The sequence below is a fragment of the Xenopus tropicalis genome, chromosome 6, assembly GCF_000004195.4.
Source record: "Xenopus tropicalis strain Nigerian chromosome 6, UCB_Xtro_10.0, whole genome shotgun sequence".
Taxonomy (NCBI): domain Eukaryota; kingdom Metazoa; phylum Chordata; class Amphibia; order Anura; family Pipidae; genus Xenopus; species Xenopus tropicalis.
The window spans coordinates 19,016,083-19,043,804 of NC_030682.2; the positions used below are offsets into that span (position 1 = coordinate 19,016,083).

The window sequence follows — 27,722 nt, forward strand, 5'->3', positions numbered from 1 at the left end:
TATGATATACTGTACCTGGAAACCCAGCTGAAGGCCAATTAGGGTGAGATTGGGATGAACGATTAATTGCTGTCCAAGATATTCTTGGAACAATAGCTTAATTGCTGATAACACCATTTCATTCATATATCTGTAACCTTGTACTAGTTAAGGGCTGTGACAGACGGGGAGATTAGTTTCCTCTCGAGGCAACTTCTGCGATTTCACTGAAATTACGCCGCCATGTATGCCATCCCACCGGTGATTTACATTGGGTGAAGTAGCGGTAGCTACTAGTAGCAGCTACAGTACTTGTTGTGGCTACTAAAATAGACAATGCTGATCATTTACTGATAATTGTCTCTGTGTGTTTTAGCAGACGCAATTCTCAGTATTGTCTATTGCAGGGAATTTTCTGGCGTTTAGTAGCTGTGATAAAGTAGCTGCTACTAGTAGGGCTGTGGCACACGGGGGAGATTAGTCGCCCGAGACAAATCTCCCTTTTCGCGGGCGACTAATCTCCCCGATATGCCATCCCACCAGCAAAAATGTAAATCGCTGGTGGGATGGCATACACGGTGTGGGGTTTTGCGGAAATCACAAGTCGATCGTGCCGCAGTGTATGCCATCCCACAGGCGATTTACATTTTTGCTGGTGTGGGATGGCATATCGGGGAGATTAGTCGCCCGCGAAAAGGGAGATTTGTTGCGGGCGACTAATCTCCCCGTCTGTCACGGCCCTTAATGCGGTACCTGACCATGGCTGCAATTTCAGAAACCACTGTGCTTGGCCATAATGGATTAGAAAATGTCACTGGGTTGGGAGCAGAACTAATAGAGGTAATGGCAAACAAAAGCCACAAGAAAGACAGACACAAACTAGGGGGCTGCTAATGGTCTGTACAGAGTGAGAACATAGAACTAGGCAATAGAACAAAGGGAATTTGGGGGGTACACAGTAACACAGTAAATGAAACCAGCCTAACTACTAGCTGAACAAGAAAAAGGAAAACAAATCATCTGAAAAAATCCCTGCTAATTCCAAAATTGGACCCATGGATCAGGTTCCCTTTGGTACTAAAATAAATGGTTGCACATGTATTTAAATTTCAATAGACTTCAATGGGAACAATGTTCTAATCTGATTCTGTCTGGGAGAAAATTACAGTCAATCGCCCGTGTAGATAGCTCATAGAAATCCATTATCAGTGATTGGGCGGGATGTAATTTATCAATCCCTAGGGTCACCAATGTAGATGAGCCCTAAATCATCCTATTGCTGGTGTATAAATACACTTTAACATAATTTCCCCCACCACCGCCACCCACTGATTCAAGCCGTCCCCGCAGCAAAAGCACAGGATGGTTGCAGACAGCGGCAATGGGAACAATCGCAGACCAATGTCTAACACAATCACGGCACAATCAAAGATGAAAATATGTATGAAACCTTCTTACATAATGCGGCTGTTTTCCAAGTCCGCCCATGCCATCTCATTGCAGAGGGACCCGAGATACATGGATGACCTGGAAAACAGTTATTATGGAGAAAAAAATGCTAGTAAAATTAATCATAACAGACATGTATTTTTTTATTCATTAGCGCTGCTGTCAGTGACAGGCCTTTGTGTTCTTTGCACTGAGGAAACATTGGCAGCGGGACTACAAAATAGCTGTACAAGTCAGGCTAGGAATTCACAAAGAGCACAACCATCACATAAGACAGAATAAATATGTTTTTAATGGAAAGTACAATATATTTTTTTATAAACATGAAAAGCATTTCGTACCCTTCCAGAAATGGCCTTATAAATATAAAACCCACCTGCTGCATGGCACATTAGCAGTTCATTTAGTGGCAGCTTTGCTGTATGTGTTCTGAATCAACCCCACAAACTATCCTTTTTGCACATATTTCCCAAAAAGTTTCAGACAACCTATATAGAATGGACTTTCAGAAGTTTTAGGGACTCCCACTGGACTTAAGGTAGGGGACATTATTATGATTCATTGTCACAAAGGGACCACTGTCTTGCACGAAGACCCTCTAAAGCTGTGGTCATTGGACATTTTTGAAGCCCCCCTAAGGTCCAGCCTTTGCCCATGGTCTGTCTAGGCTCATAACTACTGCCTGTAGATAAACTGGGTCCTCAGACTGGCCCACCAGGATACCAGGAAACCTCCACGGGCCCTCCTATTCATAACCATTTAGCCAATTGTATGGTCATTCCCTTTTGCCATCATAGTGTGGGGCATTCATGTCACATGGACAGAATGATTGATGTGGGAGGCGGGGGGCCATGTCATCAGGGGGTGGGGCTATGACATGGTGAATGGTGATTGGCTGGTTGCTGCATCAATCAGAAAGAGTCCTGTCCAGACTTCCTAACTTGGAAAACTGGGAAGGCAGTTTTAACCTAGACAGCCCTTCTGAAAACCAGGCTGTGGGTCAGAACTGGACAGGTGACAAATCTAAGGATGAATAGGACATTGGGCCCATGGTCTAATACAGTGATCCCCAACCAGTTGCTCACCACCCACTTTAATGTTGCTCCCAGTGACCCCCAAAGTAGGTGCCATTTTTACATTTCTGGCTTGGAGACAAGTTTTGGAAGCCCAGAGACACAGTTTTACCCCAAGCAGAGCCTCTTGCAGGCCACATGGGGCTACCAAATAGCCAATCACAGCCCTTATTTGACATCCCAAGAGCGTTTTCATACTTGTGTGGCTCACCAAAACTTTTTACATCTGAGTTTGGCTCACAAATAAAAAAGGTTGGGGATCCCTGGTCTCATGTTATCCGGTGGCCCCTGGCACCCCAGTCCGACACTGCCTCCGTATATTCTTTAAGCAGGGTGAGAAAGGTTGCCAGTTGCTTGTTCCCAGTCAGCCCAAGCCTTTATTAAAATCCCCCTATGACAGCAATCAAATACACCACACATCGGTGTCCGAGCAGAACTATAAATCACTCACTTTACATAGTGCCCCCATCTACAATGCCTTTCTCCCTAATACTTACTGTGCCTGCCCTCTTGGTATACCCTCAGTGGCAAGCTAGCATGGAATGCAGGACAGACAATTCCGATTAGAGATGCCCATATGCTCATCACCAGCGCATTAACAAAAAAAAACATATTTCCAGCACTTGAAATGCCCCTGTTACAATTATTGAATGAATGGTAGGAGATAATAATTACATACGGGGAGAGCGTACAATAAATACCGTGAGTGCCGCGCCATAAAATTCGAAGAAAAAAAAATGATACATGGGCACTGCTAGCTGCAATTAGCCATTTAATTCATTGAAACCATTTAATTGCTAATCATATCTCCAAACGCCTTCAGGAACGAAACAGAAGTAGGAGCGAAAGAGAAGAAATCCAATTAAGTCTTATCTGCATTTTGTTAGCTCTGTTCATAAATGCGCAAAGTTAGTGGGTGAATGTATCCGAAACCCTCAACCAAACGGGGCACTATTTAAGGCGGACCGTGCCTGAATTAAACTGACATGAATATCCAGAGTGATTTCCCTGTCAGTTGGGCCAAATGCCTGTCTAATTTACATTAAGTGACAGCTGATTCTGGAATGCGTTCAGATTTTATCGGTTTAAATAAGCACGTTAGCCTGCCCTTTAACATCCAATATGATTAAATATGTATGCAGCCCAGGGCACTCTAATGTGCCATTAATTGGTGGAGCTTAATGACACACATTATCCATTCTCTCTTGCTACGGCACACAGTCACTGGCGTCTTTATTGGCGGGGGCACAGGTAAGTCCCGGGGCTACTAAGTCAAATCACAAACTGTTACTTATCAGTACATAGTAGGTGATGGGCCTGGGCCTTTACTGGACAATCTGACCCTACACATGTGCAATCAAATTGGTTATAGATATGGTTTTTCTTAGCTGAATGCAGGATTCTGTCATGATTTTTATGGGGTACTTTTTATTTCTAAATTACACTGTTTACATAGCAAATTATTCCCTCTACCATTTAAACTTTTATTCTTGAATCAACAAATGTATTTTTTTTTTTTTTTGTGTAGGCGCCATCTCAGTGCATTGTGCCTGAGTCTGAGCTTTCAGAAGGAGCCAGCGCTACACATTACATAGTTACATAGGGTTGAAAAAAGAGTCCATCAAGTTCAACCCATCCAAGTAAACCCAGCACACCCAACCCACACCTACCAATCTATACACTCACATACATAAACTATATATACAAACATTAACACTAACTGTAGATATTAGTATCACAATAGCCTTGGATATTCTGCTTGTCCAAGAACCAATCCAGGTCCCTCTTAAAGGCATTAACAGAATCTGCCATTACAGCATCACTAGGAAGGGCATTCCCCAACCTCACTGCCCTCACCGTGAGGAACCCCCTACGCTGCTTCAAATGGAAGCTCCATTTCTCTAGTTAGAACTGCTTTTAGGTAACGTATTTTCCCATGTAACTGAAGGAGTCCCAAGCCGGACTTGGATTTCTTACTATTGAGTGCTATTCTGATACCTACTGGGAGCTGCTATCTTGCTCCCTTCCCATTGTTCTGCTGATCGGCTGCTGGGAGGGGGGAGGATATCACTCCAACTTGCAGCGCAGCAGTAAAGTGTGACTGAAGTTTATCAGCGCACAGGTCACATGGCTGTGGCACACTGGGAATTGAAGCCTATGGCTAGCACCAAGTGAAATTTCAAAAGTAAAAAATATGTTTGTGTTTTTGAAAAACAGATTCCAATGCAGGATTCTGCTGGAGAAGCTCTATTAACTGATGGGTTTTGAAAAAAAAACATGTTTTCCCATGACAGTGTCCCTTTAAACCTTGCCTGTATGTGGCAGAATTATACTTACAATCACATGCCGCTTGTATTATGATAAATAATAGGGCCTGTCCAACCAAACCAAATTAAACCTGTCTGATTTGGATCTGGGCAATTCTAGGCCAGATATCAGTTGGGTAGGCCTATAGGGGCAGATAAGCTGTCAAAGCAATCAGTTTGAGGGGCCCAAATCGGCAGCTGAAACCTGCCTTTGTAGACTTTAGGACAGATGATATATTACAAAGAGTAAATCAGCCCTATGATAACAAATAAGGATATAACATACATTCTATAGAAGATTCATAAAACTGAGCTAATCCCAGTGGAGACGTTTGGGCAGGGGGCACAGTACAGTCCTTAAATACCATTTGGCCAAATCCTAAACAGGGTCAATTAATTGGGGCATTAAATCTTTCCCTGACAAGGTGGATCTGCCATATCCGTTATACAGTGGCTAATGATTTCATGCTGGTAACATTAGCAGCAGACACATTCCATTTCCATTAATCCAAAAAGGTCAGATCATTGGCGCCTTATTTCCTACCTGGCAAGGTGCAAAAATAAATGGTGTCAGAGTCAAAAAGAGCATCAAAGATTCCTCTTTCTCTTCAGACTACAAGAAAAATCCTTTCTACGTATAAGCGGCTTGTATTTTCCGTATTTCTGACTCTCATATTATGTTATCATGTTTTATATTACATCAGAATGCCCAGGGGCCTGACGGTAAGGGGAAGAACACAAGGACTCTGGGGGGCAGTCACGCTGACTATGGCAGCACCCATTCGTACGAACAGAGATCAATAAGCAGATACATTAGATTCCATATTCAGAGTATTCAAAGACCACTATACGTTAAGTTTCATTATTCCCGTTGATCCCTGAGCAGCAGAGCTTGCAATCTAATTTTTATTCCCCATGTACACTATGGCTGTCGGCGGAAGGCCACAGGTCATATCCGACATGACTACTAAGCACAGAGTTAGAACTCAATGTAATTTGTGCTATTAGCCCTGGCATTTAAAAGAAAAAGCTGATTTTGGCTAGGCCCCCTTTGTGGCGAGGGCACCATGTTTCCAGAGCTATCAGCATTAGTGATACAGGACCCCCAGGCTCTGCAGGAAGAACAGGTGGTGCAATCCGAGAGGAAACAATATATAGTTCTAGTATGTTCAACCTAAAACCATAGAGCTGTTGTACTACTGAAGCCATAATAATAGAGGCAACTTTTGCCCCAGCCATAGTATCCCATAGCATCCTTTTACCACATTCCTACCCATGAGTAGATACCTTGGATGTCTCAGTCTCATACCTACAGCTTGCCAGACACTAAGAGGTTAACCGTTTGTGCCCCAGTGCAATGAAGCCATATGTAATCAAACAGGAGTAGAGCTGCAGCCTCAGCGTCCCAATTGCTCCATCACATTCAAATTTCCTCTTGGAATCCAAGCTTTCTGCACAGATTGCCGCTATTATATTGTTTTTAGCTGTCTGGGAATGATGGGTAAATGGATTTGAATGGGCACGCTGTTTGATTTTTTTTATTTTTTTTTAACTGTAAAATGAGTTTATTATCCGTGCAGTGAGCACTTCATCTGGACGCAAAGTGCCTCCGTCCCCTCCATTCTGCAAGAGAAGGATTCAATTTCCTGCCCGGATTTCCTGAATGCAGGTGCTAATGGGGATGGAGCCAGGGAACCGTGTCATTGGGAGATTTGCAATCATTTCCTCCTAGTACATCCCGGGGAATGAAAATCTCAGGAGGAAGAAAGTGACTTTGCAGAAGTGATAAGGTACAATCATTCAGTGGCTTCAAAAGCAAAGTAAAGCCAATGTAGAGCAGTGGAAGCAAAGGCTAATCTGGCAAAGGCGCTGTACAATCATTGCGGCAATCTAGCTTCACACTCCGAATTAGCCTTAATTACCATTAATGGAACTGAATATCCTGGGAGTCATCTCTAAAGGGGGCCATACACGTAGCAATTTTCGGTCTTAGTCGCACAAAAGATCGTTCCCACCCTCCACTGACGTTCAGGGCTGAATAGACAGATATGAAGGTAGAAACAATAGCAATTCTACCTCCTTCTGCTGATTCAGCTCTGAACGTAGATTTTGCTTGGGCGCCCGATCAAAATCTTTTAACCTGGCCGATCGGCGAGTCAAGCAGAAGGCTGCAGATATTGGTCGCCTCGCTGAGCCGCCATACACGCACCGACTATTGTACGGGTAGGGGGAGTATGGGATTTTCAGCAGGTTGCATCCCCATGGGCAGCCCTATGACATTTTCTGGTTGCTTGGCACAGTTAAAGCACAAGGGGTATTTACATGCATTATAGGCCAAATGGTGGAGCAGCACAATGATATGCCTACGCCAGATGCAAAAATAGTGCATGTTGCTTCTGGAGCATCTGGCGCAGGCACTGGTATATTTATGCGCTTAATAACCACTACTCTTAAAGTGCCTAAGCCCCCCATATTGTATATAATCTTCTGCTCATGTACAGCCCCTGGGTGCTGCTCTAACTGGGAACAGGGATGGCCTTAGGCCAACTGGACCTATTGGGCCCCATAGGGCCCCGCACCTATGAAGGCCCCGCATCGGGGGAATAAACACATAAAGCTGTCCAGCCCACCCCCAATAACGTTTGCCTAATAATGCTATGTGTTCTGGGACATTAAACACAAAATGGATACTGAATTCATACTGCTATGTATACTGTATGTCAGCGCCCAGTGCTTGGGGGCCACATTGTGCCATGAAATGTTGGGGGCCAATGGAACAAGAGAAAGAGAGGGGAAAAGGCAGGGTTAAACTATCAGCCACAGAGTGAGAGTCAGGGACTATTTGCCCACCCAGCCCTGGAACCCTACGCCAGCTGGCAACACCTTGTAGTAGTTTATAAGACCGGCCATGACTGGGAACCTGGGAAGCATCTGCTGTTCACATAACTACAACTCCCAGCATCCTCCAAAATCCACCACTCCGACGATGATCTAAGACTGTAATGTGGGGGTGCTTGCCTTTTATCCCCAGTGCAGCCCTGTGCCACAGACTTGAGACTGCAAAAGCTTGTTACTATGGAGACAGCTAATTTACTGTGGCCAGTTGCTCACTTTGTGTTTTCCTCCAAAGCTTATCTGGATAAGGAGTCGTTTTGATGCAGTGATTCGCTTCTTATCACTCAGCAATGGTTCTCAGCCGCTACCTCCTATTTCCTTAATAGAAGCAGGCGGCACTTTAAAAACAGATTGGATGTCAGCAAGCGATCATTTCCATTTCCTCCCGTAGCCAAGCAGCATCCAAATGAATTTTGCCGAGGCTGATAGTGCTCTGATGCCGGCTGTCTGATAGCAAGAAGTGAATATTCCAGCTGGATTGCAATGACAGAGAGGGTAAAATATAAAGGGCACCTATCACTGTGGCACAGCCTGCCTTTGGGCAGCAGGAAAGGCTAGCTACCCCCCGCAGGGGCACAAAGCCGCCTCACCTCCAGCGGCCGTGGCAGGCATGTCAGCTTAGCAGCTTCACCCTCGCCCAGTCATGCACTCCCTGTAATTTGCACTCTTTTTAATGTGTACCATCAACGTTGAAAAACACTGCAAAATATCCAAAAATCCTCAGAAACAGGTAGCTTTTGGATGATTGGGGGGGCAAAACCAATGGTATAACAGAGCTCTGTCAGGATGTAATATTAAAAGTCTGGGTTAGCGTCTCTGCAGAAGTCTACAGTTGTCTGTTGTCAGCTAGATCACTATATTGGACTGCATAAGGGAAACCATATGGCATCTCCTTCTCTCATGTATAAGAGTATGTACTGTCTGTACAAAGGGAGTTCTGTGCACCCATTAAGCTATATACATCACTGTGTAAAGGAAAAAATATGGTATGTTCCACCTAAATATAAAGCGAAAGGATGTTCTTGGCACACAATAGGAAAAACAATATGGCATATGTCCCCCTATGCAGAAATACAAATGGCTGAAGCCGTGGCTCCTCTCACCTTATTCATCCCCACCAGCCATGAAAGGGTATTGGCAGTTAGTACAGACCAAGTGCAATGAATGCCGGGTGTTCTATCAAACCTGCCCCTGCCTCCATTAGATCCATATAGTCAGTTAGTGTGCTTAACCCAATCCACCTAAGCCTGTATAGCCACCTTAAGCTATGTCTATTACATTTCATTCATTAATAAATGGAGGTCAACCTCTAGTTATGGATAGGGCATATCTTCCCATTAACATAATAGACAAATAACATGCCTTGATCATAGCTCCTGAAGTTACTGTTCCCTAATCTACTCAGATTGACTGTTATTTATACATTTATTAATGCACAGACATTTTTGGCTGAGTAACAGCCTGCCTGCTTGTTGATGCTGATCTCACATTAAAAACCCTACGTATCCATTGAAATGGAACTGAGCACCCAGGCACTGTGCTTTTTAGATCTGCCTTCCAGCTCCTTCCAGAGCCGAAATATTAAAAATCAGGCCGATTAGAGAAGATAAATGAGGACAAGGACAGATAAGGCCAAGGTTAAATGAGGTAAAGAATCAATGGAATAAACCACGGTTCCATCACAGAAAGAAAAAATGAATGAAAGCTCAGCAGTTGCTCTTGCCTTCTGAGCAAACAGGGACGGGGACAGAGAGGAGAGAGATGAGGCCTCAGCCTTCAGCTGGTACCTAATATAATATAATATAATATATGCTTTGCCCATACTCCGACCTGGGGAATCACAGCTCAGACGAGCCCCTGCGTGCAATGAATAGTAGTCGCCGGCAATGTGGATCTCGAGTAGGAGCCGCACAAGGAACAAGAGGGTCGGTGCTGGTTGTCAAAAATGACAGCTTCAAAGAACAGGTTTTTTGTTTTTTTTGCCATATACAAATTTACAATCCTGGGGTTATAGAAAAGTTCAGGTTTATTTTATGTGGCGATGTGATGTAATGGGGCAACATGACAGCTTATCACAGATGTTGTCTTACAAGGGCGGCCGAGACCTCAAGACTTCATCTGGCAGACAGCTGCTTCAGTTTTTGACAAGACTGGGCAATTCCCTATTTACATCAGATATGGAATGTTCTCTTAAATAGAAAGTAGTTACAGAGGTATCAATGGCTCCATACCAACACAAGCAGAGACAAAACATATCAGGCATGGACACCTGCAGCCAAAGGAAAGGACCAAGGTCACAGGGGTCTTATGGACTCTAAGGCACTTCATATAGGATAGTGGTTAGTAACAATTAGGTATCTATGTTCAGCCTGAACAACATGTATTGGGTTTGTTATTTGGGGAAAGGTCCTGGGTTCTGGATTACTGTGGTAAATGTACCTTTCATATTGATGTGCTCTGGATGGGACATTTGTTATTATAACATGGATGGTTATAGTGCGCCATTCTGAGCAGAATCTGGGTATCAAGCATTGTGTACATTCCCTGGGAATTTTATAATTGTTCGGTTGGGACATGTGATTCCATAACTGATTAATTATGTGGTTCAATTTTAATCGGGGGTGTGCTTTTATTGGGATTTTTTGTACTTAGATTCAATAAAGATTTTTGGGTGTAGCTCCGATACTGCTTCTTTTTTTCCTTTTTCACATTGTATATTGCCCCTGGGAGGCCCCCACCCTATATGGGTTGATAAGGTACATGGCTTAATATACATTGAGTGCATCAGTTTGTTGGGTGATTCTTCTCATTACATTAGTGATAGACAATCCAGGCCACCCAACTAAAAGCTCCAGCATCCCATTGCCCAAGTTGGCCTTGCAAATGCAGCATTTTCCCAAACTGTTGACCTTCTCTGGCTGCATAAGATGCTGGAGGCAAACAACATATGGCAAGGTATGACAACAGAAACAAGAAGTGACTGAGAGGAGCAGCATTTGTCATGGAAACAAGGATGTTCTTAAACTATTAAAAGTCAAATTACAGATTCTGTGCATTTCCCTGTTGATAGTGCTCTTTATTCATAGATGTGACTGTCATGTTAATGCTTAAAGGTGGCCTGCCAGCCATACATAAAAAGCTGTATAATAAAAGAAACATAAAATCCGAATTCTTTACATTATGAAATCATCCAAACCTGTTATAAATGTATTAAGAAATCTCAGCTGTCAATCATTTGTTGCTTGCTCAGGCATAGAGGCATAAAGGTGGAGCAGTTAATTACTTTCACTTTCTATACAGCACTTACTAGATGTCACTGTACTGTAACTGCGTACCCTATGCATGGGCATAAGCACTATCCCCCCTATACTGGCACATACACAAGATTTTTTGGGTGAAACAAAACTCATCTTTAATAACAGTATCCACAAAATGGCGCCTGGCTGTGATTGAGAATTGCAAGACTGAATGGAACAACATAATAATAATTTATATAATGTAAGTAATGTTTTTTTGGAATTATTTGGAATTATTTCCTAGGGTTGGCTTTAAGCAGTTCAAGAGCTGGGGAAGAGGAAGGAATATGGGTTGGAGATTGGGGTTAGGAGATTGGGGTTAGGCCAATAGGGAAAACTATTGGCCAGCCAGAAAATTATACTAAAATGGTCTCAGGGTGGTCACTGATAAATACACCCTATATTTACTTGTTCCAGACGGTCCCCCTTATGATTAGAACAGTGAATTCTTGCTTATGGTAAAAACCCATACTAACAATACAAACCTACAGGTTGGACATATGTAGAAGGTTTGGGGGGTTCAAACAAAGTCTAAATTATGCATGTGGAAAACAAGTTCAGTTTCTACCACTATTCATTATATGTATTGGCCCACACTGCTGAGAGCAATGGTTGTCGAACTTTTTCAGTTCAAGCCCCACTTTGAAGGTCCAACTTGTGGTCAGTGCTCCTCAACCATTGGAGTGTCAGTCATTCAGCCATAGTTCCAAGAACATGTAGGACAGGAAAAAACTTTTCATCCTAAATTGCACCCTGCTTGACATTCAAGCTGGGCTTCCAGTCTGTAGGGTAAAGCTTTAAGCCTCCCAGAGTGGCCAGTCTCCCCGTTTCCGTGCCACTGGCATAGAGGAACCATTGATGAATGAATATGTGTTCGGGTTGTATGTTTGAAAATGGAACCTACAGGTAAGGAAACATGGCAGAGAATGATGTGCGGTGTCACCATACCTGGTGATTCATCCATCATTTCTCTCATTAGATTTAAATGCATCCGAAGGCAAAAAGCAATAAAATGAGGCGGAAAAGAAAAAACCCTCGCATAGGCCCTACTGTTATTTTTATAGCTATCATGGGAAAGTGTTACTCTGATGGGCCTCTTCCTTTCCCGGGGATGAGTCAGCCTGTACGGCCTCTTATAAATAAAACGCACGGCTTTGTTTGCGCTCGGCAGGTCTCATGATAGCTGTAATTACCTGCTCCTCCTGCAATAATACAGAAATCACTCTTCTCATCATGCCTCCTGCATTGCATATGGAAAGGGAAAAATAGATTTTTTTTCTCTTTGTACTAAAAATAATTCATAATATATGCCACTGACCCTAAAATAGCAGGAAAAAATGTGGCTAATATTGGACAACATTGTCTGCAGGCTAAAGCCATAGGAAGTGGCGCTGTTCTGTTACTGTCTATGGATGGTTTGCCTCTACAAACAGGTATAAAAGTGGTACTGCAAGGGAGCTAGTAATCATGGAACCATCATAAGTTTTAACAGAAATTGCAGGCCCCTCAGTTTAACCAAGACGACAAATATGTTGAAAAGTTGAAAAAAAAGGGGGGCAAATGCAGGGCTGTCCAACTGGACCCTACCATGTATGCAAAGGGCCACTGGAGCAATGGGGCAGAAGGATTTTTTTATATTTAATTTAAAATTTTCACATAGGGCTAGCCATAGTCTTCATTTTCCAGGGTGCCACAGCCATGTGACCTGTGCTCTGATGAACTTCAGTCACTTTACTGCTCAGCTGCAAGTTGGAGTGATACCCCGCTACCTCCCAGCAGCCGATCAGCAGAAAATGGGAAGGGAGCAAGATAGCAGCTCCCAGTAGGTATCAGAATAGCACTCAATAGTAAGAAATCCAAGTCCGGCTTGGGACTCCTCCAGTTACATGGGAGTAGGAGAAACAATAGGTTAGCTGAAAGCAGTTCTAATGTGTAGCGCTGGCTGAAAGCTCAGACTCAGGCACAATGCACTGAGATGGCGCCTACACACCAATATTACAGCTACAAATACATTTGTTGGTTCAAGAATAAAAGTTTAAATGGCAGAGTGAATTATTTGCTATGTAAACAGTGTAATTTAGAAATAGAAAATATACCATAAAAGTTATGACAGAATCCCTTTAGGCTAAGCTGTACCACTTACAGGGGCAAATGGTCGAGGATAATGCAAAATACAAATACCGTATACAGAAAAGGGCCGCAATGCCTACTTTAGTTCAGCCGCAGGTGGGACATGCTGGGAGTTGCTGGGAGTTGCTGGGAGTTGCAGTGCTTCCACTAGTTTATACAAAAACATCCAACATCAGAAATACCCTAGCTACAAACTATCTCAGAAGAATTTTAGGACTCATATTGATTCTATTAGGCAAGAAGAGCTAAGCACTACTGCTTCTGTAATACACGGCCCAGGGTTCATGTGGTTCCTATTACCGGCTCTGTAACGTGCAGTGAGAATTCATCAGGCTCTGTGAAGCCATAATATCCTAGTTTGCAATTCAAAATCAGAACAGCTTGACATGCAGAAGGGCTCATCCAGTAATAACCGCTATCAACTGAAATTGGGTGGAACAAAGCACGAAAATAGCAACAACGCAACCAAGTTAAATATAGATTTGGGGCAACTAGTAAAATGCTCAATATAAACTGAAATCACATGTGGATGAACTGTGACCAAGGTTATCTTGTAATGTGGTTCAGAAACAACAGCTACTTCCTAATATTTATTATACTCACTGCTACTATAGGCACCATTGTACAGCGCTGCGGAATATGTTGGCGTTTTATAAATAAATGTTAATAATGATAATAACCTCTCCCTACTATACCTGCTACCCACAGCCACAGTCCCTTCCCAGAGGCTATTATCCCCCCACTGCTACTATAGGCACCATCTCTCCCTACTATACCTGCTATCCCACAGCCACAGTCCCTTCCCAGAGGCTATTATCCCCCCACTGCTACTATAGGCACCATCTCTCCCTACTATACCTGCTATCCCACAGCCCCAGTCCCTTCCCAGAGGCTATTATCTCCCCCACTGCTACTATAGGCACCATCTCTCCCTACTATACCTGCTATCCCACAGCCCCAGTCCCTTCCCAGAGGCTATTATCCCCCCACTGCTACTATAGGCACCATCTCTCCCTACTATACCTGCTATCCCACAGCCCCAGTCCCTTCCCAGAGGCTATTATCCCCCCACTGCTACTATAGGCACCATCTCTCCCTACTATACCTGCTATCCCACAGCCCCAGTCCCTTCCCAGAGGCTATTATCCCCCCACTGCTACTATAGGCACCATCTCTCCCTACTATACCTGCTATCCCACAGCCCCAGTCCCTTCCCAGAGGCTATTATCCCACTGCTACTATAGGCACCATCTCTCCCTACTATACCTGCTATCCCACAGCCCCAGTCCCTTCCCAGAGGCTATTATCCCCCCACTGCTACTATAGGCACCATCTCTCCCTACTATACCTGCTATCCCACAGCCCCAGTCCCTTCCCAGAGGCTATTATCCCCCCACTGCTACTATAGGCACCATCTCTCCCTACTATACCTGCTATGCCACAGCCCCAGTCCCTTCCCAGAGGCTATTATCCCCCCACTGCTACTATAGGCACCATCTCTCCCTACTATACCTGCTATCCCACAGCCCCAGTCCCTTCCCAGAGGCTATTATCCCCCCACTGCTACTATAGGCACCATCTCTCCCTACTATACCTGCTATCCCACAGCCCCAGTCCCTTCCCAGAGGCTATTATCCCCCACTGCTACTATAGGCACCATCTCTCCCTACTATACCTGCTATCCCACAGCCACAGTCCCTTCCCAGAGGCTATTATCCCACTGCTACTATAGGCACCATCTCTCCCTACTATACCTGCTATCCCACAGCCCCAGTCCCTTCCCAGAGGCTATTATCCCCCCACTGCTACTATAGGCACCATCTCTCCCTACTATACCTGCTATCCCACAGCCCCAGTCCCTTCCCAGAGGCTATTATCCCCCCACTGCTACTATAGGCACCACCTCTCCCTACTATACCTGCTATCCCACAGCCCCAGTCCCTTCCCAGAGGCTATTATCCCACTGCTACTATAGGCACCATCTCTCCCTACTATACCTGCTATCCCACAGCCACAGTCCCTTCCCAGAGGCTATTATCCCCCACTGCTACTATAGGCACCATCTCTCCCTACTATACCTGCTATCCCACAGCCACAGTCCCTTCCCAGAGGCTATTATCCCCCACTGCTACTATAGGCACCATCTCTCCCTACTATACCTGCTATCCCACAGCCCCAGTCCCTTCCCAGAGGCTATTATCCCCCCACTGCTACTATAGGCACCATCTCTCCCTACTATACCTGCTATCCCACAGCCACAGTCCCTTCCCAGAGGCTATTATCCCACTGCTACTATAGGCACCATCTCTCCCTACTATACCTGCTATCCCACAGCCCCAGTCCCTTCCCAGAGGCTATTATCCCCCCACTGCTACTATAGGCACCATCTCTCCCTACTATACCTGCTATCCCACAGCCCCAGTCCCTTCCCAGAGGCTATTATCCCCCCACTGCTACTATAGGCACCACCTCTCCCTACTATACCTGCTATCCCACAGCCCCAGTCCCTTCCCAGAGGCTATTATCCCACTGCTACTATAGGCACCATCTCTCCCTACTATACCTGCTATCCCACAGCCACAGTCCCTTCCCAGAGGCTATTATCCCCCCACTGCTACTATAGGCACCATCTCTCCCTACTATACCTGCTATCCCACAGCCCCAGTCCCTTCCCAGAGGCTATTATCCCCCCACTGCTACTATAGGCACCATCTCTCCCTACTATACCTGCTATCCCACAGGCATAGTCCCCATACTCCCCCCTAAAGACAGCTGTGAGTATGACTTGAGTGGGGCATATAAGTTTACATGAGCTAAAAACCTACACCCCCCCAAAGCAAAAAGGCATTTAAAGTTGGATCTAATCCTTTTTGTTGTTATAATAAAGAGCAGAATAATTACTGCTGTCTCTCACTTCTGCTTCCAAACAACCAATAAAACATCTGATGCTAAAGTAACAACCGATTGGAGGAAACCGTATCCATCCCATAGGACCAGCACAAAATACATCCTGTTCCTTTAAAGCATTAATCTTCTCCATTATATTAAGAGCAATGACAGACATGGCCCTGGAGGCATCTCAGCTGTATGCAAATCTCTAACGAAATAAACAGCCAAAATTCCGCTTCACTGACAAGAACAAAAAAATCACATTCTCAAATTATTCTGTTCTGTTTTTTCTTTTTAACAAAACTTAATTTAACTTTTTTCTATTTGAATATTACCTGAAAAGAAAATGACTTTGTACACATAAACATGACAATTTCATGTATTTTTCCTATAATGGAAACTATGGCTTATTGTGTTGGAAGAATTCTAATGTATTTTATCCCAACATATTTTTCTGCCACATTTGAGCTTGATCTGCCATACTGCTTGCCTAGACTCAGCCACCTATCAGTGTCTCCAAAACAAGAACCCATGTTACATATGAACATCTATTGGTGCTATTTTAGTGCTGGCCATACACAGGAGAGATTGGCCAAACCAGCCTGACGTGATCCTTCAGCCCCAGGCCAACAACAGGATCACATGGGGGTCAAGCAGACAGGGCCAGATTTCCCCCGAAAACTTGCCTTTACGGCATCTACTAATAGATCCCTAGATTTCTGTAGCCTCCTGTGTTTGTAATACAATGGCCCGCAATGGCCCATGACAGCTCTGGACTATACTGGACCATTTAAAGGGTCCCATGTTGACTCAGTAGGAAATATTGTCATCACTTGGGAATCTCCAATCTTGATTTTTACATAAACTCAATCAGCCCCATTTAGAGGCAGTGAAGACAGAGGACATGGAAACGTAGTTAGTAGTTAGACAGCTAAGCTTGTTCTTCTCAAAAGCTAGCGACATCATGTAGGGTCAGCTCAGGCAACTAAGCCCTTGGCCTTAATAACCCCATCATCAGTAAATGGAATATATCACTTATTTATTAGTGAGGTTTATCATTTATTTATTCCTAAACTGATTCTAAACTACAATGGCACAGCCTTTTGGGCCCTGACTCATTATTGGCTTAGCTGCCTATAGACTTGTTTAATGGCAGAGCTGCTTGAAGGTCAAAAATCTCCATCTAGCTGAAGGCCATGGTGGTCGAAGCAACATGATCACGAAAAAGGTGGCAGGAGGTCCTGGGAGCATATGGAAAGGTGATCTATCTATCTATCTATCATCTATCATCTATCTATCTATCTATCATCTATCTATCTATCATCTATCATCTATCTATCTATCTATCTATCTATCATCTATCTATCTATCTATCTATCTATCTATCTATCTATCATCTATCTATCTATCATCTATCATCTATCATCTATCATCTATCTATCTATCTATCATCTATCTATCTATCTATCTATCTATCTATCATCTATCTATCTATCATCTATCTATCATCTATCTATCTATTTATCTTTCTATGGTGTGCATCGAGAGGGCCAGATACTAGGGCCACTTCATTTACAGAGGAGCCAATAGCACACAGGTAGCTTCCAAAGGTTTTGTTGCCCACCTATATGATTCCAGTGGGTATAAATAACATAAATAGTAATAATCTGGACCCTGACAGTGAACTTGTGGGTCAGGCGATCTGCTGACCTGCAAATGTGCCGCCTTGGCCCAAGTGAATACCACTCAACTCAACAGAGGGGCAATTTTGTGTGTTTTGTCACACTGGCAACAATATATCCCAGTCTGCCAGCCGTATTCCACAGGAGTGGGCTAATATCCTTACTATAAACTGAATAAATATTTTTTCTTCAAGATACCCTGTTTCCATTACATCCGCCTGAGCGAGGATTTGCTGAGCTTAGTGCGATTATTACGGTGAGCACACACACAAAAATTGAATTAGAAAATGCTCCAGTGAGCAGGGAACATAACTAAGAAGTCACATCAGTGCCCACTCAGACCTGCAATATAGGGACGAAGAATTCCTGTCTGTGCCAAGCAGCTGTGGGTAATGCCCGTAATGCACTCACACACCCAACAAGGTGTATATTTTTATATCAAACACATAACTCCCGAATCCAAGTTTTTGTGTTGATATGACACTGTGCATTTTAATCATGCCAGCCGTCTTCTTCAGAGAGGAGCGGGCGTGAGCGTGCACGTGGGTGGCATTCCCTGCCACCTTGCAAAAGCCGGATTAGGGGAGCAAAGCTGCGCATTTCACTGTATGGCGGTGGGTGTGTCGGAGCAGCTGTAACGGAAGCTCCCGATATGAATGGAAGGCAGCCCAGCAGCTGTTCTAAATATTCTATACATGCCTGTGGGTGAGCACGCTGCCACAATCCCGGCCTGGGAGGGAACGCAAGAGCGCAGCCAGGAAAATCTTGGTTAAAAGGGCAGCATAACCTCTGTAAGAATACTCTGCATGGAATACAGCTTTCATGCTATTTTATGCTATTTTTTAAAAAATGTAGCCAGCTAGGATTTTAGATTTGGCAACAGGGTGAAGTCAAGGGGAAAATAAAAATGGGCTTCAGCGTAAAAATGGGCCCTGCTCGCAAGAGCTGACAATTCATTCACAGAGGCATGGAATTGATCAAAAACAGCATGCCCTAGTGATCATACGGAATGTTTATGTTTAACTCTGTCTAGGCCAGCAACATGGCAGGTCCCCAGTGATAATCAGCTGTGTACTGAAGATATCCTTACTGTTTACAAAAACTAATAAGGGGGTACTGTCTATTTAAGGGGTCTCAGTGTCCCTTTAGTCATTATTATTAACATTTATTTATAAAGCGCCAACATATTCCGCAGCGCTGTACAATAAGTGGGTTTCATACATTGGACATACAGAGTAACATATAAAGCAATCAATAACCGATAGTTTAGTTCCCCCACTATGAAAGCCACTGATATAGGACATTGTACTAAAGTCACTTTGTTTATGTATTATGCCACATTGCTATGGGCAGCACTACCCCCACCTCCGATAATGCTTTTTTTTGATGTTCTAAGGGTTACCTTCCCCTTTAAAAAAAATATATTACCGGCATAATAACCAAAAATTCTCTGGAAGAGCAAAAAAACAAACAGATCTAAGAGCAGAGAAATCACTTCTGGTTTTTACGATGGCCATAAAGCTGCGCCCCATTAGCTATAGATAAACCGCAGGGAAGATGAAATGTAACTGCCTCGCAAGAAACGTGGCTCTCGCTCGCCGCTCAGACTTTTTACTTCCATTTCCTTCCTGACTTTATAATATGTTTCATTATTGCAAAAGAAATATAAAGCCATGCAGATAGCAAACTGACAAATAACCTGCAATAAAACTGGGGCTACCTTTAACACTTTCCATGCCAGTGAGCCCCAACCAGAGGCTCGGGGGCAACATGTTGCTCACCAAACCCTTGGATGTTGCTCTCAGTGCCCCCAAACCAGGGAGTTATTTTTGAATTCCTGACTTGGGGGCAAGTTTTGGTTGAATAAAAACAAGATTTCCTACCAAATAAAGCCCCCTGTAAGCTGATAGTGTGCATAGAGACTGCCTAATAGCCAATCACAGCCCTTATTTGGCTCCTCCATGAACCTTTATGGTGCTTGTGTTGCTCTCCAAGTCTTTTTACATTTGACTGTGGCACTGCACTGTGCTGGCAATGGAAAAGTAGGAGATATTGGGTCCTTTGGTTCCACTTGATTTTTAGTATTTCAGGGGGTGGCATAAAGTTACAGGGACAGCCCATGTTTGCAGGCAGCAATTGCTTTACCACTGCTTCCATTGGACCTTTCAGGTGGCAACTGGGGCCACCCCCTGAGCTACCAAAATCTGCAGGGATTGAAGAGCCCACAATCACACTGTGTGCCACTGCCCATAAAGCGATACAATAATCCAAAAAGGCAAATGAGAAGCCAAACAGATGTCCTGATTTCCTTTATACCATCATCCCCTACCTTTCAGGGTTAAAATTCCTAATAATTGATTTACAGTCATTTCATGAAATCCATCTAGCTCTACTAGGTCACCCCCTGTACAACAGGCCAAAATGCCATTTTAAATTGAAACCTTTGCCATATTAACTGTGTTTACCTTTAATCCTTATGGGAAATGCCTTTAAAGCATGAGTAATGGCATGACTGGGGATTATACCATTACAATGGCCGCACTGTCTACATCAGAAAGTACCTTCTCGAATGGAGCTACAAACATCATGTAGCTTTGGTTTCGGTTTTGGGATAAAATATTTCAGATACTTTGTCATAGCTTACCTGTTCTGAAGCTGAGCTCAAATACACAGGTAAATCCCTTTCATTAATATCCTCTCTCCTTCCATTTTGATATCATCTTTTAAACCTCTTGCTGATATCATTGGCAATAATCCCCCTGATCCAAATAAAGTGAATACACTTTGTGCATGCCAACCCCAGCTAGAGTCGACACCTTTTCTCCAAAACAAATATTGGCCTTGCTATATTTTCAACCTTTTTAATAACGCTGGCATCAAGCACATTTACCCCGGGGAGGTGGCAACCCCTACTCCAACGCAGCAAAAGAGTGTTGGCACTCTGTTGGCTTAAGATGCCCATACACGTGAAGATCCACTCGCTTGGCGAGGTCCCCAAGCAAGCGGATCTTCAACCGATATCCCCACCTACGGGTGGGCAATATCGGGGAACATGTAGGCTAATTCAATCGTTTGGCCCCAATTAAATTAAAATCAAATTATAATGGCGGCAATGGGGCAGTCGGTTTGGGGGCTGCGTAAACGAGCCAATGCGGTCCCTGATCCAACTAAATCTTTTAGCCTGCCCGATCGATATCTGCCCAATTTGAGGCCAGATATCGGTCGAGCATGTCCCTTGTTCCTGCCCCTACACGGGCCGATAAGCTGCCGAATCGGTCCAAGGGAATGATATCGGCAGCTACAATCGGCCCGTGTATGGCCACCTTTAGACCAAGGATCCCCAACCAGTGGCTCAGGAGCAATATGTTGCTCACCAACCCCTTGGATGTTGCTCCCAGTGGCCTCAAAGCAGGTGCTTATTCTTGTGCTAGGTGCTATATTCTTGGCTTGAAGGCAAGTTTTGGAGGCATAAAGACCATAGGTACTGCCAAACAGAATCTCACATAGGCTGCCAGTCCACATAGGAGTTACCAATAGCAAATCACAGCCCTTATTTGATAGGATAGTGGCTTACGGGTAAGAAAGATTGAGGACCTCCAGCTTAGACAAAATCTGTTCGTCAAAAATATGAATTTGATTAGTCTGAATCTCATATGTAGCTTATGTATAAACATAGGTGGTAAGCTTTTTCCCATAGCAATTAGTTTTTATTAGCCTACTCTGAACTAGCCAACAAAATCAATAGGCTAGCTCACAACTTGATTTTGTTGGCAGTGGCTAGATGCATAAAGATGTATATGTAAATGTTTGTGTTGGGAGATCCCTCACTGATTCTATTTCTATTCATATTCATGCAGTATTACAGTAGCATACATAGGGGGCCATAGTCGCACCCATGGAGCTGCCCTGCACCTGCATATAGAACTTGTCATCCGTGGCTCCTACTACTCTAAATCTCTAAATCTATCCCTGTCTAAAAATATAACTCAGGCCACAGTCAGAAAGACTGATCCCTCATCTATGAACCCCTTTGTCATTCCAAACAATGCATAATGTTATGACTTTCACAACTGCCCCCAAAATCCGTACTGAAGAGTATACACCTATTTCCCTATATCATCAATTCAATAAATTTGGCGGAATATTTATGATAGTGTGTAAGCCAACATCACCGGTGACATTGCCCATAGCAACCAATCAGATCTTTGCCTTTGTTTTCTAACTTGTAGGTGACTGTTCAAATTTAATTGCTGATTGGTTGCTATGGGCTACATCACTGGTAATATTGGCTTACACACTATAATAATATGACCCTAATGTAATTACTCTGAAGCTAAGAAACACCAATGCCTTTTGGTTTCTTTTAGTGGTTTCCAATAACAGATTTTTTTTAAACAAGATTTATTTTGTTCTATGGGACCCAGAAGAGAGAGACGAGAAAAGCTTTTACTTAAATGAAGTAGAGGTAAGTACTGTCACCATGGAGTAACAGAGAATTATGCCTGCCTGATAAATGGCACTCATTACACCAAGCGATGGGAGAAACAAGATTGGTGGAAAACTATTCCAGCTGACATTCTAACGGGGTAATATAATAAAAGTGGTGATGCCTGCTGCAGGGCTTATAACCCACAGCAACCAATCAGATGTTTGCATTCCCAATGGTGACCAGTAAATACTATATTCTGAATGGTTTATTATTACATCACTCCCCTTTAACTATTTACATTCTAGGAGAATGTACCACAACAGAACTGAACTGGGGGAAAATATGTTAAAAAATGTGTTAAAAAATATACATTTTGATATTTTCCATTTTATTTCACAATTATTTAACAGAGCCAATGAAATATAATAAATTGGAAACAAAAATATACAGCACAAACTATCACACAGGACACAGGTATTGGCTAAATACGTATAAGCAGCTGGTTTTACACATCAGGGACATTTCGGGTCACTGAGGCAAAACCAGGACCTGGAAATTAGGAGCAGGTAGGTACTAATTAATCACAGGTATCAATTATACTTGCACAGGAATTCAGTAAATGTGGTCAGCAGTATATCAATAAAGCAAAATAATAATAATTAAGGGTACTTAAGAAGATCTTAACAAATTTGGCCCAAGAAAAACACCGCAAAACACTCAATAACTGCAATCGTAAATTCTCCCTGGATCAACATACAACATTAGTTATTGTTAACTTTGAATTTCCTGTGTTTGCCCAAATGTATCCCAGCAGCCTGGAGCATTAAGGGGATCTGCCCCAACACTCCCACCTGGCATAGAATTCCAGAACATTCATGTGCTCTCACTGAATTCTCCTGCACTCTGCTGAGGGTGAGACTGTCTTTCTTCTACTCAACCAAGGTGCCAGCTTGCTCTCTGTATCATAGGGCTGGGCATGACATGCCAAACGATTTAATTAAAACGGCAGGCATAGGGGCCGCATCAACGAGCAGTCCCCGATCCGAGGACAAAAAAACAACCTATTCCAATTTCAGGCCAGATGTCAGTCGAGGAGGCCCTCGTTGGTGCCCATACAAGGTCAGATAAGCTGCCGAATCAGTCTAAAGGTCCGATATTGGCAGCTGAAACCGGCACGTGTATGGCCACCTTTAGTATGGCTCAGTATGGGTGAGAAAGCTGATGGCCAATTAACTCCATTAGATCATCACCCAACAAGTGATTATGCTTTATTTATATAGCGATACAAAGTGCTTAACAATTATTTTTTTATCATTCTCATCAGACCCTGCCCTAGTTTTATCAGCAGCCAATTAACCTGCCTGTATGTTTTTGTAGTAAGAGAGGAAACCTACACAGACACGGGGACTGTGGCATATCCGCCACCCCATTTCTCACTCTGATATACTGTAGGTATGGCATATCCACAGCAAAATTCTCACTCTGATATCTTCAGTGACATGGTTTTTCACTTAGGTATCAGGTTGAGATTGGACATTTGGTTTAATGAACTTTTTATTGCCTATTTTTATTACAGGAAGAGATTTCATTGTATTTAAGGACATCATGGAAACCCCAGTAGAGTGACCCATTATTGATCATAAGAATCCCTGTTTTATTATGAGCTGGAGAGAGTGCAGAGACTGCAACTAAACTGGTAAAGGGGATGGAAGGGTTAAACTATGAGGTGAGACTGTCAGGGTTGGAGTTGTTTTCTCTGGAAAAGAGGCGCTTGCGAGGGGACATGATTACTCTGTACAAGTACATTAGAGGGGATTATAGGCAGATAGGGGGGGTTCTTTTTTCCCATAAAAACAATCAGCGCACCAGAGGTCACCCCTTTAGATTAGAGGAACGGAGCTTCCATTTGAAGCAGCGTAGGGGGTTCCTCACGGTGAGGGCAGTGAGGTTGGGGAATGCCCTTCCTAGTGATGGGGTAATGGCAGATTCTGTTAGTGCCTATAAGAGGGGCCTGGATGAGTTCTTGAACAAGCAGAATATCCAAGGCTATTGTGATACTAATATCTACAGTTAGTACTAGTGGTTGTATTTATAGTTTATGTATGTGAGTGTATAGATTGACAAGTATAGGTTGTGTGCTGGGTTTTCTTGGAAGGGTTGAACTTGATGGACTTTGGTCTTTTTTCAAACTTATGTAACTATGTAACGTATGCCATTATGCCATATGCCACTGACAGGGTAACCGAAATAAATATGCCAAATCTCTGATGTGCAGAGACTATTTTTGAAGTCTCGCCCATCTGGTCAGAGAATAAAAGCACATGACTCTGCCCACCTTTTTGGACATTGCTCTTCTTTAAAGAATGTATTTACAGAGCACAGCAGGTATAATTATAAAACTTTTTCATATTTTTAAACTAGAAGAGATTTAGGGTGGGCTTAATTGCCATATTATAGAAATAGGAGAGTGTAAAATAAAAAATAACATTCATATAACCTACCACACGTAGTACTGCAACTTCATTAGCGTAAGAGCCTTCCCTCGGCACTGTGAAACATTGGGAGATTTAGTGCAATGACGCCCACTATGAGAAAATCAATTGAAACATAAAAACGCTTTGGGGGTGAATCAAGTGATATATGTCCCAAAGTTTGCAGCAGGTCTACTAACTCATTGCAACCAATCAGCATTCTCATTCTCTCATTGTACAAAATAATAAATCTTACACTGAAATGTTACTCTCTTGGACAATTTTAGTTGAAACTTTAATAAATGTTCCAATGTTTCCCAACACACGAGGCACGAAAAGTGGAATCGACAAAGGAACACAGCCATCAAAAGATAAAGATTGGACTGGTACAGGTATCGGACCCCTTATCTGGAAACCCGTTATCCAGAAAGCTCCGAATTACGGAAAGCCCGTCTCCCATAGACTCCATTTTAATCAAATAATTCAGAATTTTAAAACTGATTTCCTTTTTCTATGTAGAAATAAAACAGAACCTTGTAATTGATTCCAACTAAGATATAATTACCCCTTATTGGGGGCAGAACAGCCCTATTGGGTTTATTTAATGGTTAAATGATTCCCTTTTCTCTGTAATAATAAAACAGTACCTGTACTTGATCCCAACTAAGATATAATTACCCCTTATTGGGGCAGAAAAGCCCTATTGGGTTTATTTAATGGTTAAATGATTCCCTTTTCTCTGTAATAATAAAACAGTACCTGTACTTGATCCCAACTAAGATATAATTACCCCTTATTGGGGGCAGAACAGCCCTATTGGGTTTATTTAATGGTTAAATGATTCACTTTTCTCTGTAATAATAAAACAGTACCTGTACTTGATCCCAACTAAGATATAATTACCCCTTATTGGGGGCAGAACAGCCCTATTGGGTTTATTTAATGGTTAAATGATTCCCTTTTCTCTGTAATAATAAAACAGTACCTGTACGTGATCCCAACTAAGATATAATTAATCCTAATTGGGGCAGAACAGCCCTATTGGGTTTATTTAATGGTTAAATGATTCCTTTTTCTCTGTAATAATAAAACAGTACCTGTACTTGATCCCAACTAAGATATAATTAATCCTTATTGGATGCAAAACAATCCTATTGGGTTTAATTAATGTTTTATTGATTTTTTAGTAGACTTAAGGTATTGAGATCCAAATTACGAAAAGACCCCTTATCCGGAATACCCCAGGTCCCGAGCATTCTGGATAATGGGTCCTATACCTGTACCAGAAAGCAATGAGTAAGGTTGAGCAGAGAACCTTTGGAATAACTGGTATATTTCTACTGGGGAAAAGTAATAGTCACTTCTTTTATAGTGGAGGATAATCAAAGCCTTCATCCTTACTTTCATAGTGCGGCAATTCCATAACACTTTACAGATGACCTTTTAGTTATGTTTATGGAACAGCATTCACAGCTTCCTATCTGAAACCCATCAGTTGAGGATTTCAGTCCTTAGGTTTATATGGCTGTAGGACTCCTATGGTTCAAGCTCCCTTTGAAGATGTAAACTTTGGTCAGAGTCCCCTTAGTTTGGAAAACCCCAACCTTTTTTACTTGTGAGCCACACTCAGATGTAAAAGTGTTGGTGAGCCACAGAAGCATGAGTTCTTTGGGGATGCCAAATAAGGGCTGTGATTGGCTATGTGGTAGCCCCATGTGGCCTGCAGGAGGCTCTGCTTGGGGTAAAACTGTGTCTCTGGGCTTCCAAAACTTGTCTCCAAGCCAGAAATGTAAAAATAGCAGCTACTTTGGGGCCACTGGGAGCAACATCAAAGGGGTTGGTGAGCAACATGTTGCCCCTGAGCCTCTGGTTGGGGATCACTGGTCTAGCACATAATAAGATAACAGAATAAAAGGAAACCATTCCACCATCGTTCCAAGAATACAGAAACTACTGTAAAGAACAAATAATGTGCAACCATTAAAAAGAAAATGAACCACAGAACAATCAGAGCACGGAATCACAAAAAAAAAAGAATAGGGTGACATTGAAATACAAATGTTTCAGTGCGCAGCCTGAACCTGATTATACGCATTATGGAATTGGTAAAAAAAAAAAAAAAGCCTCTGATATGTTCGTCGTCCTTCAACTGACGGATTGTGCATATGGCCGCCTCGTAACCTGCAACTGCGCCATGAAAAGCAAAACCCAATGTTGTAAAACAAAAAAATAAGGCATAAAGTGTTTCTGTGACCTGCCAGCAAGGGCTCACAATAGCGATGAGTTGCATGGCGGCACTCCCCCCCCAGCTTGTTTATGGTTTCTCATAAAAGGTAAATTTGATACAAAACAGCAGGCTCTATTCAGTGTCAGCAATTGTTTACTTATGGGATCATCTGCTTTCGCTGCTTCTCAAACGTATTTCTGCAGCCACGGCCTGGCCCAGCAGCTACTCACAGCGAGGGTTTTCCACCAATTGCAGAAAAGGCTTCCTGTTACATGCAAAAGTACTATATTCTCAATATACTGATATATATACTGTATAATATATATATATATTTTTTTTTTTTATTTATTTGTCTATCAATGATCAAAATGGTCTGGAAATATCTGTCTAGAATACTTAGTGGCAATTACATCTCAACCTGTTTTCAATAATAGTAATTTCTCAAGGTGAATTAATCAGCTTTAAGCTGTCAGGCTGGAACTGAATAATGGCAAGGAAACAAGAGCCAGTGAGTCTGACCCTAAAGATAAAATTACACCCCTTGCCATAGGAAGAATGTACTTATTTATCTAGTAAGATAGAATAGATCTGTATATATCTACATCTATTCCCATATCAGAAAAAAATAAGCCACATGATGTTAGCAAAGAAAGCCAGTGAGTCTGACCCTAGTGATAAAATTACACCCCTTGCCATAGGAAGAATATACTTATTTATCTAGTAAGATAGAATACATCTGTATATATCTACATCTATTCCTATATCAGAATAAAATAAGCCACATGATGTTAGCAAGTAAAGCCAGTGAGTCTAACCCTATAGACAAATTCAAGGACATATACAATACAGGGTAAGCCTCAATTGAGCATCTAAGTAGGATCAAACCTGGGCTGATT

General features: G+C 42.8%; 1 protein-coding gene across 9 annotated transcripts in view; it reads right to left on the minus strand.

Moving 5' to 3' along the window:
* The window catches only part of dip2c (disco interacting protein 2 homolog C), a 248,391-nt gene that overhangs the window by 132,575 nt on the left and 88,094 nt on the right, over positions 1 to 27,722 (minus strand). For 4 of the 9 annotated variants that reach the window (XM_031903458.1, XM_031903457.1, XM_031903456.1 and 1 more), the window contains exon 2: positions 1,438 to 1,506. The exons of 4 other annotated variants lie outside the window; for them this stretch is intronic. In XM_031903458.1, coding sequence (XP_031759318.1) covers positions 1,438 to 1,506 — 69 coding nt within the window. 9 annotated transcript variants of the gene reach the window in all.